This window comes from Syngnathus typhle, linkage group LG15, assembly GCF_033458585.1.
Source record: "Syngnathus typhle isolate RoL2023-S1 ecotype Sweden linkage group LG15, RoL_Styp_1.0, whole genome shotgun sequence".
In the NCBI taxonomy this organism is placed as follows: domain Eukaryota; kingdom Metazoa; phylum Chordata; class Actinopteri; order Syngnathiformes; family Syngnathidae; genus Syngnathus; species Syngnathus typhle.
Window position 1 is genome coordinate 5,334,009 of NC_083752.1, and position 17,107 is coordinate 5,351,115.

Sequence of the window (17,107 nt, forward strand, 5' to 3'; positions counted from 1 at the left end):
ATGTCACTCAAAAGAAATGATCCTTGATATGTTTTGGAATCACTTATTAAGCTTTGGGGCAGTTGATTGAATTGATGAACATTATTGTACTCGAATAATTATCACATATCTTTTTTACCTCCCGTGCCAATATTTGATTGCAAGGTTGCGGGAATGAAACAAAAGACTTTTGTCATTAGACTGACTCACAAATTCTTCTGGTATGAAATGTCCGATTTCCCCTGACAGCTCCACAAAGCCTCTTTTCACAGCAATGACACAGATCTTTCCCCAATATACCTTTTTTTCTGGGAAGGGGAGCCTTAATCTTTTTGGATTTGACTCATATTAGTTCTGGGAACACAGGTGGCCTTGCACTAGGAGAAAATTGCCAACATTCTTTTTTTGGATCATTCCATCGACATGAAGGTAAATAAAATGGATTATTATTCATGAAATCCTTTGCTAAAATTATGCCGTTCATTCTAGACTACTACATATTTTTTTTTACTGCCATCATAGATAAAATAACTTTAAAAACTGCATCCCAAATACAATTTAGTTGTAGGTGATTTTTTATTTCATGAAATAAATATACAGATCTAATTTTCACCATAAAAATAGTTAAATACAGAAAATTGATTTTCTGAAAGTGCTAATTAAAGTAGACAGGTAATAATACAGTGTGCACTAGTTCATTCAAATTAAATGTGGAATATGACTATAATATATAGATCTTATTTTTTAAAGAGACTTTTTGTTATGATTAGCAACATATGTTTTTCAAACAAAGAAGAAGAGATTAGTAGTCATGTTTTTGAGTTTTTAAATTGTTTTTAGGCAGCAAATATGAATTTGTTGATTCAGAACATTACAAAATGAACTGAATAGTTTGCGGTGCTTGGCCTGAGTGATTGAATTTATAGACACACATTTTACATGGAGCAACAGCACAACAAAGACACTATAAAAGGAAGAGATGGAAAAACAACTTTTATAGAAGAAAAGAATGTTTTATATAAAGGTCAGGGAAAACAAATTGATTTTGTTTTTGTTCAAAATCGAAGGCCTCAGCCTCCGAAGCATCATGTTAATTAAAAAAAAAAAAAAAAAGCGGGAGGGGGCTGGCAATACAAAATCTGACCTAATATGGTCAACAAATCCAGTACAGTACTGATGACACGGTACACAGGGTGCAACCCAGCGGAGAGGAAATCTGACAGACATGGGAGGTCGCCTAATAAGGTTATGGAAGGGGGTGGGAGCAAATGGACACGGCATTTTATTGGTTTGCGATTTGAATTTCAGACGCCGCTCGTGTCCAATGGAGATGCTTTCTCCTTCGACAGGCATATCATTTGAATTTCAGCCTGTCCCCTTTTGTGCGTGCGTGAGTCACTACGTGTGTGCTTGCATGTATTTTGGTGTGTTTGTGAGCGAGCGAGAAAGAAAGAAAGAAAGAAAGGGAGAGAGCCGTTCAGCTGGCGGACAAGGAAGGAAGGAATGTGCACGGGTGGTTTACAGCTGAACCAATGAGGACGGTGCCTGGCTCCAAAACACCTTGACAAGTGCTGCAGAACCAATCCGTGTTGTGGTGACACCATTGGCACCCCATTTTGTTTCCTGACACATGCGTGGCTGGCATTCAGCGTGGGACTTTTTGGCTCATACCTTGAGCATGAATGTATTGCCTCAGCCATGTGTGTGTGACATTGTGATTTACTAGGGAGGGATTTCTCTCTGCCTCCCTACCTCGAGAAGCCTCTCTCTATCTTTGATGGCTCTGGTTTAGACATCCAGACTGTGTGGTCGGTAGTTTTTAGAAAATCACCATCTTAGCCAGGCCGTTTGCCAAACTTGCCTAAAATCCGACCCCTCTTTCCGCACCCTGACACCCCATCACGAGTGGCTTGCGGGTTAGCAGTCACATCTGCATTGTCATTAAAACGATAATGGTTTTGGTTCAAGCTAGGAACAAGATGATACACTCAGCAAAATGGCGTAGTCATCAAACGGAGATGACACACGTGGTGGACGCAGGCAATCGTCTTTTTTTCCTTCCCCAAGCTTCTCAGAACTATTATCCGCCGATTAATCATGTGAGTAGATACTACATCATTTACAATGCCATTTTCCCTCTTCGTAGCCACGAGGCAATATTACCTTTTGACGACATGGGGAGAGGCAAGTCCCATATTAAAGAGAGGGGGAACATTACTTTTAATACCGTCTGAACATCTGTGTTGCCAAGTGACGACAGTTGATAAAAACAAAATCCCCAGGGAGGAATCAGAGTTATTGGAACCTGAAGCGGCGGTAACCACAAAGCATTAATAAGAAAAAGGTTTCTTTTATTTCAAAAAGTGGCAGCTTGTCATCATCATACATCAAGATTCTCAATGTGATATTAGGCAGCTTTTTTTTTTTTTAATTGCATACCAAAAAGTGCTTCCTGTAGACTCTTTATGGTTACATCATACAAATATTTCTGAGGAGAAAGATTGATAAGCAGTAGCAAGACAAGAATCCATGTGGAAAACATAAATGGGAGACAAGGAAAAATCTATGCATAACCTACACACACAAGTCAACACCCACACACAATTTCCTCGCCCTCTCTGTGCTTCTTTTTTTTTTTCTCAATGAAAGTCTTTCACGCGGACGACACACGTCTCGGCAGCAGTTGCGTGCGCCCGCCGCAAAGACGACAAAAGTTCATCTCATTAACTCCTGACAAGCCTGCTCTCGCTCGCTCTCTCTGGCGCAGGAAGTGGCGTGATTAAGCACTCCTGACGCAATCTAATTGTCTATCCCGTTTCCCAAAAAAAAAAAAAAAGAGAAGCCCTATCACTCCCTCCCACAAAAAATGTACCCCTGAGTCCACGTTGACAAATTCTTTAACAAGCTGTGGTTAAAAGGAAGCTGGTTTTACTCTGAGTCACCCCCCTCCTTTCAAACGGTTTACTGGAAATAAAGAGGGAGGAGGAGGGAGGGGGCATTTTCAGAGAAGTCACGTGACCCAGTCGGGCAAACCACAGCACAGTGAGCCTTTGACTTGCACTAGGCCAGGGGGGGGGAAGGCAGGCAGGCAGGCGGGCGGGCAGGCGGGCAGGCGGGCAAGCATACGCCCATCCCAGTGCAGATGGCCCTGATTTGGGTTACAGGAGATACAATCCTGGGAGTTGGCAATCGACATTTCACAGCCTCTTAACCCTTTCACAACCGGACTCGACTCCCCACAGGAAATTCCTAGATTTCATATTCTTGACTCTCGCCGCCGTCAAACATTCCCATCTGGGGATGACGAGGAACTTGGGCACATTTTTGGAGCCATTGATATAAGCGAGCGGCTGGCTGGAGCCTTCACAAAAAAGACGTGACTTCACTATTCCTAAATAGACGTGGTGAGAAAATAAACTCGAGCGAGCGCTGGGCATTGCACATGGCAGGAAGTTGGCACGTGGAGGCTAGCAGAAATACCGTAAAATGCTGCTACCTAACAAAAAAAGGGACAAAGCAGTTGCGGGCAATTGACGTGAGGACACAAAGTTGGTGCTACGCAAAAAAGCGTCCCACTACTCTTAATCCGGTTGAGTCTGAGATCAAAGATTTGTGTCCAAATCCATCATCCACGGATGAATTCCTCTGTTCCCCCCCTCAAACGTGGCGGAAAAAAGGTAACGCACGGAGCGGTGCTCCGAGATGTCCTTGGAAAAGATGGAAACATACGAATGGTGTAAACGCGCATCCAGATGCCGTCCAATCAAACGAGGCGAGCGGTCGGTCGGGCGGGCGGGCGCGGGGGCTGCCCTGCTGCCACACATCATCAGCGAGCCAGTAATGCACAGTGGGAGATGAACACAGTGCGTGAGAAAGAATAGGCGCATAGGAAGAGTGGGACACACACAAAAAAAAAAAAGAATGAACGAGAGGAAGAGGGAGAGCGAGACGACGGGTGTGTTTTAAGACGGCAGCATGCAACGTCACTTCAAATCTGCTCTCGCTTGGATGCGCAAAAGATGCTGTTCTTGCATCACGGCACAAGAGTGCGACCAAAGTCACGCCGTTAAAAAATATATACATCTTCCCTGTGTGATGTCATTGTTCGGCTTAATAAAATCAATTAGCAAAACATGAACGACCGTACCCCAACCACGCAAAATTGTTTTGAAGCCAATTCTGACACAATGACGCTCATTTTTTAAAAGATTTTGGTTGACATTACGTTTTTGTCGAGTTTTTTTTAATTTGAGATGAATTGCTACATACGGTACATACATGAATGTATATAAACGAGTGGTGTCCGTTCAATTTCTTTCTCGCTTAGTCATACGTTGTGAAAACACACAGCAGTCACGTGCCGAGGTGTGGCTGCCTTAAGCTTTGTCCGCAAGCGGGCTTACTTAAGATCAATGTTTGATTGCTTACAAAATAACAATGGAATGCGGAATGAGCAAGGCGGCTGATGCCAAAATAAAGGAACGTGAGAAGGAGAGGATGGAAAAACAGAGGAAGATGACGATGGTCTGAAAAGGCTCGCTATCACCTACGCCAGCAGATTCTGGCTCCGAATAACTCAGTATTGAGTCATTGTCTGCCCGGGTCATAAAGTGAGCCGGAAGCTTTTGTAGAAATTAATGCTCGATTGTTTATCCTTAACTTAGTGCTCGCTGACATCACGTGCAGACAATACGCACTCAGCATGTCAATAAATCTCAATTCAAAAGGCAGATGTGACCTACTGAGCAGGAGACTCGAAAAGAATGGCCAGATATAACGGAAAGAAACGGAACCGATCGGCAGATTTCGAACGTGTGAATCAAAACCTCAAGCAAATCTTCAATCTGCTATGCACATGTGGAATGTCGCATCCCTGCTTTTAGAGTTTTAAAGTTTAGGAAGTGCTAACAAGCCCAGTTGGCTGTGAAGGCACCAAGGTTCTGATACACTCAAAAAGAGCTTGTAGCGATAAATAAAAAAAAAAAAATAAAAAAAAAAAGGAGCCGCTGTGATTCTGGGGAGGCTTCCTTCGTACGAGGGCAAAAAGAGGAAGTGATTTGAGGGGGAATAAATCTTTACAGGAGGAGGAGGGGTGTTAAAGGTGAGAAGGTGAGAGCAAGGGGCCTCAATTAACACAATGAAAAGAGCCGCCAAGAAATGAAGGTCCACCTCATTACTTTGATGTTTCCTGCCACAGCGGAGCTGTAAAACGGGGAGGGGGGGGCGAGCGCTATGACACACCAACAATGTTACCATGATATTCTTACGTACGTGGACAGAAATGAAGAAAGCAAATTGGGGCTTCAAGTTTGCATTTCCATACCAGGAGAACCCAACAGTTGTATGGAGATGGAGAAGTTGAGGGAACTCCCCAAAACTTGTTGTTTCCACAGGTGTCGAGAAGGCGACCTGTTTTTAATTTGATTTCATTTGAATTGTTTTGAATTTGAGCAGCACCTTCTCGTGTGTGGTGACAATCCAAATATTTCTTTGATTTGATAATGATGAACACGTTGTGGCTGTAAATCAAACATACACTGACATTTATAGGATCAGTGTTGTCTGCACACGGGGGAAACATCAGATTTAGATTTATTGTACATGTGTGGCTCAAAAAGCTCAAATGGAGTTTTAGCAAGCGCCTTTGAAAGTGACAAAAAAACATAACATAAGAATCAGAATTCTCCAGCCACTTATATTCTCTCGCTTTTTGTTTTTTTTAATGTATTTTCACTTTTGTGAGTTATTCCCTGTGACCATTATGTTTTTTTTCTTTGTTTCTTCTTCTCACGAAACAACAATTATTTATGCATGCAGCTGTCACCATCGTGTGGAGCTCCCGAGAACCTCGCCAGCAAACCTGTTCTGAAGAAAATCACCACTGATGGGACATTGTCATTTCCTAGTAATGTTGTTGTGATCAACACTTGCAGGGAGCTGTAGAACATTCAACATGGCTCATGATTTTAGGTCTTACCCTGCAAATTATGGGCAATCTAAATGAACTGGCAAAAAATCCTCATTTGCTGCTGATGCAAATCCAACGTTGTTTAAAAGTGAGAAACCACCTGGGTGAAACTCTTAGCGCCTTTTGGGCTTTCCCTTGAATTATAAAGCTACACTTGTACACACATCTGCCTCTGTGACCAAAATAAACTTTTGAAATAACCTTTTTTTTTTTTTTTAAATCGGTGTGCTTCTTGAAGGGCAAGCATAATGATACTTGGATTAGTTGTTGTCTGCAAACTTTGCTAAGTATAACTGGCAAGAGGTACTCACCCGCATAAACACTTGCAGACTGATGATATCACACACACACACACACACGCACACAGATACAGTTAGTCGGTGGATTTCTTCCTCTGCCTTCATGCTCAAACTTCAGCGTAGCTTGGCAGGAGCAGCTTGGGAGAATCCAAGAATAAAAACTGCGTGGAGAGACACAGAAGAAGGGAAAGTGGTGAGAAAATAAACAACAACAAAAACATTACAGAGGTGAATCCACTAGTAAAAATAGTTTTGAGTCAGCGAAGGACAAGTCCTGCCATCCGGCTCACAGTGACACAGAGTCAAAACAGAAAAAAAATGCAGTTTATTAGGGTCAGACTAAGTACGTGTTTGGGGGCAAACAAAGACGATAGCTGGACTTAAACTACAGCAAGGGTGAAATTAATGATCATGATGGAGAATAAAAAACTAAAATATTGAATATTCATAGATTTTTTTTTTAAGCACATTGAAAATGTGCTTCACTTTTATTCCTTTTTCTTTTTTTAAATGAGGATACAGTAATAATGTAAAAATGATCTTTAGTCACGACACCAGATGATCAGACATACTTGAATCATACATTGAAAGGTCCGGTTCAAATCATAATGATGGCCTTTTGTAATTATAGTTGTGCGTGAGAAAGCGACAGGAAAGAGGCGTGGGATGAATTTCTTACGCAAGTTGTGGACTTGCCAGCTTTGTGATCTTGACCTGATAAACCTTTCCGACTTATTTCAATGCTGCTCACACATATTCTCTATCCGAGTCAAAGAGGAGATTTTCTTTTGAACACACGATTTGTGACAGCGTGGCTAGCTTGACTTGTTATTTCATACATATATTTAAAAAGCTAGCTAACTTTGTGTAAAACAGGATTCATATTTTTAAAAAAATGATAAAAAGGTCAAACTGTGCAAAGTTTGGTTTGGGCACAATGACAATGAATCAAGTGAGATAATAAAAGTGATCAGTCTGTAATTTTGCAAGTTCCTTCCACACTGTACAGTCATTTGAATGGATTTGGGTGATTGACGGATGTAATCAAACAGGTTAGTAACAGTTGACTGGGCCACAAAGGGGGCCAGTGTAACTCTGCAATCCGTTTGTTTAAGCTCATGCACACATGCGCACCTCCAAAGGGTGCTTGTGACGCACTTGGGGCAGTTTAGCATTACGCAACGGAGCACCAAAGCAATCTGGCTAAACTGGGCTGGAGAAAGAACCAAGTACCGGACTTAAATTAGGCGAGGCAGGACAAGACGTGACAGATGTGGGAGGGGAGAGCAATGGAGTGTGAGCAATGGCTTTGGACAGACAGGCAACTCCTTTTGATGACACACACATTGGTCTCTGGATTCACACTTAAGGGAGACTCGCACCTACGTACATTCAGACAAAAAAAAAATCAGAAATGTCTTTTTGTGACCTTTACATTGCTGCCCTAGCAGACTTAAAAAGGGGAAACGTGCTGCTTGATTGTGGAAAAAAAAACAGTCATCACGATTATTTTGGGAGTAATTGAAAGCACGATTATTCAAATGATCATTAGGTTAGTGGTAAAAAATAGGAAAATGTTTAAAGGTCAAATTAAATTCCTTTCAAACATAATAACGTAAGTTGCTTTGCAACCAAAAAAAATAATAATACAATTGAATTTTTTTTTCTTCACTAGGAGTGCCAGAATAGTTTTGGTGAGCACTATATTGTGTAATATATTTATATATTTTAAGCACAGTTCAACATAAATATTAAAGATACTAGTATTGTATTTCTGTTGTGTGCACATTATGGAAACAAGATAACTAGAAAATCCAAACAAAGATTATTTTACGCTTCAAAATACTGACAGCTTTCATGAAGGCTGTCGTTTCAAGATTAGATTGATTTGGTGAGTTCTCCGTTGATTTCTCACGACAGATCCAGGCTGCATTGTTCCGCTAAATCTAACTATCTCGCTAAGTCCGTTTACCATGAGTGTCTAATTAGCGCAGGGGTTTTCCCCACTTTGTGCCATTTTCTGGAGTTTCCAACATTTCACGTTTTGAGCAAGTCTTGAACTTTGATTTTTGTGTAATAATTAAACTTTCAAAAATTTGGGCGTTGCTGCATTCTGGGGGGGGGTGGGGGGGGGGGGGGGGATTTTATTTTTGTTACAAGCGTGCCAGTGAAAATGAACCTGCCCTACCTTTTCTTCTCCACCCGAGTTGTACAGTACATATGCCCCCCTCTCAGAGGTTGCTGTTAATATGATAAAATATTACTGTATAAAGTATAACATTATTAAAACTCATTCGTTTCACTAAAACACACACACAGAGACACGCACAAACTCATAAATTGCAGTTGGAAATAACAGATAAAATCTTCAAATACTTGACGTTTAAAAAAAAAAAAAGTTAATCTGTTCTGATCTGGTTCAACTTGATTTTTCTGGACTAACAAAGACGGACAGTTAAGTGTGCCTTATGTTTTTGCTCCCTTTCTCTTTCTTTCTCTCATCTGTGTGTGCATGAGCGTGCATGCGGTAACAAGGACGGCGAGTCAGACATGCTTGGGATGCCCGAGATGTTATATTTGCAAAGCCATTAATCCAATGAATGGATGAGAGCTTGGTGGAGATGCGTAAGACATTTGGGCAGCTCTATGACAGAATGAAGACTAAAAAGGTCATGAACATGAATGATAGCAATTTTGCCTCTTATCTTTTTTTTCACAGAAAAAAATACAAATAAAACGACTTTTAATACTGAGAGCTGCAATTGACAACAATCAAAGCCTAAATTTAGGAGTGAGCTGTGGAAAAATCAAACTAATGCAACTCATGCGTGAGCAAGGCTTAAATATCTGTAGAGGTTTGTAGTAAAAAAAAATAAAAAAAAATAAGAGTGTCCTTATTCCCAAGATGCTTCCAAAGAAATGCTTGAACACAGAAATAACGACGTTCCTGTACAAGTGAGCTTTCAAGCTCTGTGGGGCCCCCAAAGTGAAACAAGATCCCGGCAGTGCTCTTACTCTATTTTATCGCTTTCACGGTCTGTAAATTAAGCAGTCACTACCCACTAACCTCCTCCCTGGGAAACAGCAGGTTAAAATACACTTGATGTAATGCCAATATGTGTGCTTTTTCTTTCGCTACGCATGAATGCATTTTTTTCTTCCCTCTCTTTCTAAGAACCAGTTCGGCCCATGTACAATCATCTCCCGCAGTCTCAGCAGGATGCACGGACCATAGAAGGGGGGTGGGGGGTGAGTGCACCAAGGAAGAAGACAAGTGGCACCATACTGTCCACTTAGGTAATTCAAGATTTGCAACGCCCTCTACTGGAGAAATGTCAACACATAAAAACCTGGGCTGTAATAGGTGATGGATGTGTCATCAGTTAGCGATGGGTTTTCTTCTCATCCTTAAACTCATTGATTATTTGGTAGCCTTCTCCTTGATGTATCAATTAATAAGATCAATAAGATCCCATTGATGCTGTGGAATCTTGAATCAGGAACAGAACAGAGCTGTGCAGACATTTTTATATCCCAACTATCAATTTGAGCAGTATCTACAACATACCACTACAATATTGTTTTGAGAGATCCTTTACCTTCCGATTCCATGAAATGTTTTTAGATTCACGAGTCAACAGGTCACAGAGAGACAGGTCAAGTTGCCATGGTGATTGGATAACCCTTATCACCCATTTGAAGCTCTCTGGCACCCTCTACTGATCAAGTAGGAACATAGCACTGACACGCCACACCGAATAAACAATTATTATAAATCATACGGTGGGTATTAAAACTTTTTTTCCATATCACACTACTATATTAAGCAGATTGTAAAAACAATAAAAGTCCAATTGCAATAAATTTGTAAATGACATACATTTATTTTTTTCTGCTAATTGCCTTCAGTTTATAGCATGGATTGCTCTTGGCAATATTTAAGCTATTTTATTGATTCATTGTTACACAGTGCATGCATTTCTAATGGAATAGAAAAAGATTTCTGAAGGTTCTGAACTCCAGTTTTCAAGCCAGTGTGACATGGAGTGCAATAACGTTGCCTGAAAGGCATGGATGTTGCTCAACTTCTCATAGCTGGCCTGTTCTTAATAATTCTTCTTAAGACCACAAACTGAGGCTGTATCTTAGTTACAGCCAACTACAAATAAGTAGTGTAAGGGTTTGTTTTTAATTCCACTCAATCGACAAAATTCTTCAAATAATTCATTCTGACTTACTTTAGAAAATAGCCTCGTTAAAACACCAGACCCATATGTAAGTTCATCAATATATTTAATCTATCTAAACAACAATTGTAACATAACATGTAATATTTCCAAAATCTTGATGTAATTTCCGACAAAAATGCAATAAAACGCAATGAAAACATCCACATAAACCTGATCTATTGGAGGATCAAACGGGGGAAAAAAAATCTTACTTTAAAAACAATCCAATTCATAAAAAATGCATGAGGGCGGCCCCAGCAAGGAGCACAGAGTTTCATCATGAACCCAATGACACCAAAAGCTGCAGTAGCAACAACACTCGCTAGACGGCGACATTCTGCTTTGAAATCTCCAAAAGTCAGCCAGCCTCGGACTCAGATTGCATGTGGGAGGGAATTATTTATTTGGGCATTTAAAAAGAGCAAACAGCACGTCGTGGTTTCACTTCAGGTCTAGCGGGCGAGGCTACATAAGTCTGACAGCTTTAATGACAGATGGAGCCAGAGCAGCAAACACAAGCAGATGTCTGTGCTCACTGATCTAATCAACAGTGCAAGACCTCCTTTGCTATAAAGAGCAACAAAAAAAAAAACTCTCAGGAGATGGAGAAAGTAGAGATGGAACACACAGACAGAAAGGAGGGTGAGTGAGTGACAGGGGTTGGGGGGGGGGTAGGATTGTGGGAGGCGGGAGTCATTTTATCCTCGTGCGCATTCAGTCAGAGGGGTCAGCGAGTGTGATTGTTCGAGAACAGCCTGTCAAAACAGTGCAGCCCCCGACTCACGTGTGCCCCCCACTCTCAAATTCATGCACGCGGCAAAAGCAACCACCATGACCTTGTTTCGAGAGCTGCGTCACAGCAGCAACATCACACGCGGAGGCAAGTGAACGACATCACGCAACACGTTGAGGAGAGTCAAGAAAAATGTTGTCTTACCGAAAGAGCCCGAGTGAGGTCGTGCCAAAAAAGGAAGGGGGATGCCGAGGCCGACCTCTCGTCTTCACGTAGAGAGCAAACTGCCCAGGCCAGAGAGAGGGACAGTCAAGCACATGGCAGGGACACGCTATCAGAGTGAGAGCAAAACAAGGAAGACAAGAAAAAGAGGGGTGGGGGGACCACTGAGAGAAAGGGAGGGACAGAGACGGAGGTAGAGTGAAAGTGTACCGAACGGAACTTTAAAGCCTGGGAGAGGGCAAGTGAGTGGTGGAGAAAAAGAGAGCGAGAGAGAGGGAGGGAGTGAGAGACCTTGGGAGACAGAGGTTGTTGTTGTTTTTGAATTTAAAGGACAGGGCCGTAGGCTAAGAGTGTTCAACCCACTGACACAAGAACCATTATTCTGTCTACTGGCAGATGAGATTACACAACTCATGAAGTCATAATATATGTGACATAATAACACAAGCAAAGAGCTCTGCTTCTCTGGAATATGATCACTGCCATCTATATCTTTGTTTACATCACATGCTCGCGTGGGATTATTGGAAGTGAGGCGGCGGGTTGGAAATGGGCTCTGACGGGAGAAGATCAACTTCCCGGGAAACCCAGCAAAACAAAAACAATACGTCCAGGCTCGCTCTCTCTGCTGGCCGGCTACTGGAAAGTATCATGCCAACAATAAGAGCGTGGTCGCTAAGAAGCCGTTGCACAACATCTCCAAGGAAGGAAGGGGGGGGCATAAAAGTTTCAAAGTGTGACAGGTTTTGGCAAGGAAAAAAAGGAGTTGAGGCCAGCCGGAGGGTTTTCATTCACTCTCTGATATTAATGTCTCCAGTAATTTATTTTGACCATTAAAAGTAAAAGACAGACAAGCCCAAACTTTGTGAAAAGTTAAACATTAACTCAATGGCTCATCGACAAAGCAAATGAACACTCATTTGCAAGGACTGTTGTGTTGAATAAATACCAAGTTTTTAGTAATTCAATAATCAAATAACGGTGATTGTTTTTTCTTTCTCATAATCAAAGTGTGATTATCACAGAGGTCTCATTTGGGGTGTTCAATAGCACGCATGTTTGCATGCTCACTACTTTTCACCGTGCAAGCGTCAAACATTCAGTAAAATATAAAGAAACAAAATGCAACATCCAACTGAGAAAGAAAAAGTTTAGTTTGTCTCAGGTGCGCTTGTAATATAACGCCCCACAGTGGAAACTTTCATTTCAACAATCATTTATCAATGTGCTAGAGTGACGTATCTTTATGCAAGCATCAAATTCGCCTTTAAATTAATAGCAATATCCCTTAATGATTTCATATGCATACTTTTTTTTTTAACGCTTCACTCGCTTGCAGAATACCTGTCGCACGTAAAAGTCGTTGAAACAGCAAATAGATATAAATGTTTGCAAGACAAATAAGTCAGTACTCACCAGTAATGAAGTTGACTTGAGTTTTAAATAGCGTGGTTCCCCTCACAGTGTGCATTTCAATAATATGCAAGCAGGAGTCGAAGTGTTTACCGAGTCGGTTGTCTGATAATTAACCTGACTGATTTCAACCGGTTTGAACTGGCCATTGCGGACTGTCAAAATTGACCTCAATTTAATTTTAAACACATACTGCAGTTATTATTTTTTTCCAATTGAGAAAAAAACATATTACTCAGTGACAAACAAAACTAAAATGTTGTATATATATATATATATATATATATATATATATATATATATATATACATACACACGCACGCACGCACACTGTATAAATTAATCTGCAAAATTTTACCATGCAGATGTGGACATTACATATCAAAAGATTTAATCAGTTCCACAACTATCCTTCACATCTTCAGCCTGTACACGTGTTAGAAATTGTAATGCTATACAACAACAGACGCCTTGAATTCTCTCGAGTAACCTGTTGTGTTCTCACGTATCCTTGAGAAGCACACACGGAGCCATGTGATTGAAAATGTTGCTTCTCTCAGAGCACGCTGCTCGCGGTGCTTGTGGCTCACCACATCCTCTTGTCGTTTACAAAATAAACACTTTGTCGTCACACACTTAGAGGAGGCCTCCCCGAGCGCACGCGCTGACCTTCCCGGGGGCCTCACAATGTTGTAAAATACTTGCCGTGCAGCCCGGGAAATTTCTTAAATCTGCTGACCTCCGACGGCATCTCTAATGGAGAAAACACAAGTCCTATCAGTATGCAAGATGAAGCGTAATGACAGGAAAATGATAAGCCTGTTCTCAGATTCCTCTTCTGCACAGGATTAAATATTTCATGAGGAAGACTAAACAATGAACCAGAAGGTCTTGTGAGTTGACAGCGCCAAAACCGTCAAGGTCAACTCGTCTATCTGTAATGAGAGTCTTTTTTATTTTCCCGGCTGGGTACGTGATTGTGAAAACAAACGAAACAAACACTTTTTTTCTGGCAGAGGTACGATTTTTCTTTGGGGAGTGGTCGTATCAAGAAGGCTGCAAAACAATAAAGAGCACAAACAAACCCCCCAAATTGCTGATAAACATTCACTATACTATACTAAATATTGCCTGAAAAATTGGGATAGACCCAAAAGTAATTTATCCGGCCTGACACTTGGGGGACCAAGCATATTTCAGGGGAGCCAGTGCCCCCATGACCCCCCTTTAGCTCTGCCATTGGTACAAACTAGCTGCAAGTTAAGCAAAGCAATTCCAGATTAAACTTCATATTTAGTTTGAATTAGGTAGTTTTTTTTTCAGCACAAGTTAACAATTTAGTTATTTGGGATTTCTGTTGCAGTTCTTTTACCCCCAAAACAATAAACTCCATAGAGATAGCACTTTACAGGGAATTCATATTTATTAGTTTTGTTTTGCTTAATATTCACAAGTGATTTTTAATACCGCTCTTCATTCTTTATCACTTTTGTAAATCAATCCCATTCCGCCCTGAATGTTTTGAGATTCAAAGCCAGGCTTAGGTTGCGCCATAAATATATAAAAAAATAAATTTAAAAAACTCCCCAAGGTCAGAGGTGTGCTCAATGTCCCACACTAAAGGAACTGGTGGGAGAAATGTACATGTTCAAACAATTCTACGTGAGTCGGGACAGAGCTGTCAGTTCATTTTCCCTTTAATGTCCAAAACTTTTGTAATAATGATTCATTTAGTGTTAATGGGCAAAGTGGTCTCACTCGAATCGCATGCGTTACTGCAATGGCATGCCTTTGAAGCAAGCTCTTGGCATTTAAAACATGCCACCACTTGAACTGTCAACAAGAAAGGAGCTATTCATTTGATGCAAGCGGATTTGTGCACACAAAACACACCCATCAACAACAAATCTAGTTAATGTGCTTCATCATACTGCGGTAGACAGTTTCACTGTTAAATTACTGTCCGTAAATTGAAAACAGATCCATGTCAACATGCGTGATACAGCGCAGCACGAATCTAGCACTTGATTGCGCAACTGCTTTCGACCAAAACAACTCAGACCTGATGAGTAACTCTCTGAGAAAAAGAGAGAGAGAGCGAAAAAGAGAGAGAGAGCGAGAGAGAGGAAAGCTAATACAGGGCACATAAACCTCAGGCTGAGAGGTCTAATGCGTGGCAGAAAGCTTTCATAGTTGAAGATAAGCATGGAACACTTAATTATATAATAGGTCATGGCACAATAACACACCGTTTTTAGATAAATGTGTTGCGGAGTCACAGGCACATTGGGAGCAGTGGGCCAAATCTCTAAATGTTGGGGTGTGGCAATGGAGGAGATAAGGCACATATGCCAAAAAAAAAAAAAAAAAAACCTCAAGCTTTCCATTGAGAGGGGTGTGGAGCTGGGTCAGGCTGCAAAAAGACATAAAACAAGACAAAAGGTTCATATTAGGCTGGCACGAAACAAGAGAGACAGTTCAATTAAAGCTCTATAAATAAGCAGACTACTTGTCCTGGGGCGGTTGTGAGAGTTGGGAGTTCTCCATGGGTTTTGCCTAACAAAAATGCATTTGTCCAAAAAGCAATCCAAGATACATTCAAGAAAAGCAGATAAAAATTGTAAAATTTGATTCAAATTTGATTGATACATTTTACCCGCTTTTCTTGAATGTATCTTTAAAGTCAGAAAGTGGGACTTCTCACTTTAAAGTCAGAATTCTGATTTTAAGCGTTAAATTACCCTCCAGTACGCTAAGTGGCGCTGTTCTGCCTGTCAACGATTAGGAAAAGAAGAAGTGTAACCTCCAATACATGAGGTGGCGCTAGTGTACCTTTCTACGATTCAAAAGAACAGAGGAAGAAACCCGGCTCATGCCTATTTGGTAGTTAATACGTGGAGCAGATTTGAGTGAGTAACTTTTCGAATGTCCTGTGAATAAACGTTTACGAGCGACTTTAACGTCGGCGTCACTGTCATAGAGACCGATGTGCTACTGACCAAACGTTTCTAAGCGGTAACAGAAGCTAACGTTAGCTCGCGGAGTTGACCGCCATTCAACCGAAGAGTCTAAATTCATTAACCGTATCCAGTGAATAGTTTTAGAGACAATTTTTTTTTAGAACAAGAGCTCTACAATGCTAATATAAGCGTGCGATTCCATTAAGAAATGTAAGTTGAACTGGAATCAACTGAGTAGGGTTGAAAAATGTTCTGTACGTGGGAAACTTTTTTGGCTAATTTATAAACATTGCAAGATCCAAAATAGTATACGTTTTTAGGTAAATATTGCTTCTTTCGTTGTTATTAAGAGACAACTTTCATTGTTGTACTTCCTCCTATTTCCACAATTTCCCATGATGACAAGTGTCCAACTGAAATTTTTCACAAGGGTCTGACTAATCTTGAAATGTTCCTGCAGGGAAGGGAGTTCGAGAAACTAATGCATGTATTCATTTGCTGTACCCCAGGTTTAACATGGACATCCTCCAGCGTCCATTAGACATGCTCAAAAGTCCACTGGGCATGGTTGTCACTGCAGGACTGGGTTGCGGGCTCCTGTGTTGGCAGCTGGGTGGTTACTTGGGTCCATTCCCCAAATGTCTGTTTGGCGCCAAGGGGTCCGGCTCGACCGAAGCGTTGGAGATGGGTGAAGGAGGAGAGTTCAAGATGATCTTGGTGGTCCGCAATGACTTGAAGATGGGCAAAGGGAAGGTGGCGGCCCAGTGTGCCCACGCGGCCGTGGCGGCCTACAAGCAAGTGCAGCGTAGGAACCCTGAGCTCCTTAAGATGTGGGAGTACTGCGGCCAGCCTAAAGTGGTGGTGAAGGCTCCGGACGAGGACACCCTGATTCAGCTCCTGGGGCTCGCCAAGGAGATGAAGCTGCCTGTCAGCCTGATACAGGATGCGGGCAGGACACAAATCGCTCCTGGCTCCCGCACGGTGCTCGGTATCGGTCCTGCTCCTGCTGAGCTTATTGACTCTGTCAGTGGCGATTTGAAGCTTTACTAAAGCTTCCTCTCATCAGATGAATGTCAGATGTATACTGCTTATATATTAAAACAACCATTAAATACAAAGGAACTGCAATGACATTACCTGTTGGTATAAATCACTGGCACAGATAAGTGAACAAAGTTGCATTTTTTTTTTGGTAAAGTTATTCTGACTAATAAAGTGAAATTGGATCAGTACTGAATCTCACACTGGTCTAATGTAACCAAAATTTCAGTGGTTTTAATGTGTCCACTTGCAGTTAAATTGTC

At 41.4% G+C, this 17,107-nt stretch overlaps 1 protein-coding gene and 1 long non-coding RNA gene across 11 annotated transcripts in view; one reads left to right on the forward strand and one right to left on the reverse strand.

The window, feature by feature from the left end:
- The window catches only part of LOC133167796 (uncharacterized), a 30,891-nt gene extending 19,150 nt beyond the window's left edge, over positions 1–11,741 (reverse strand). For 2 of the 7 annotated variants that reach the window (XR_009718099.1, XR_009718095.1), the window contains exons 1-2: positions 11,413–11,726; positions 6,259–6,407 (exon numbers count right to left, since the gene is read on the reverse strand). This is a non-coding gene — a long non-coding RNA (uncharacterized LOC133167796). Of the gene's footprint in view, positions 1–6,258; positions 6,408–11,412 lie in introns of all 7 variants that reach the window. The other 5 variants (XR_009718098.1, XR_009718100.1, XR_009718101.1 and 2 more) reach the window with 5 other exon arrangements.
- Positions 193–16,936, forward strand: ptrh2 (peptidyl-tRNA hydrolase 2). Of its 4 annotated transcripts, none has more exons than XR_009718094.1 (2): positions 193–408; positions 9,422–11,121. XR_009718094.1 is itself a non-coding variant. In XM_061298725.1 (2 exons), the coding sequence occupies exon 2, from the start codon at positions 16,320–16,322 to the stop codon at positions 16,851–16,853; it is 534 nt and encodes a 177-aa protein (XP_061154709.1). In that variant the 5' UTR covers positions 217–408; positions 16,313–16,319; the 3' UTR covers positions 16,854–16,936. The 4 variants fall into 4 exon arrangements, 2 of the variants coding, with proteins under 2 accessions (XP_061154709.1, XP_061154708.1); XR_009718093.1 differs by lacking the exon at positions 9,422–11,121 and adding an exon at positions 5,797–6,147; XM_061298725.1 differs by lacking the exon at positions 9,422–11,121 and adding an exon at positions 16,313–16,936 and having other exon boundaries at positions 217–408.
- The last annotated feature ends 171 nt before the right edge of the window (positions 16,937–17,107 follow it).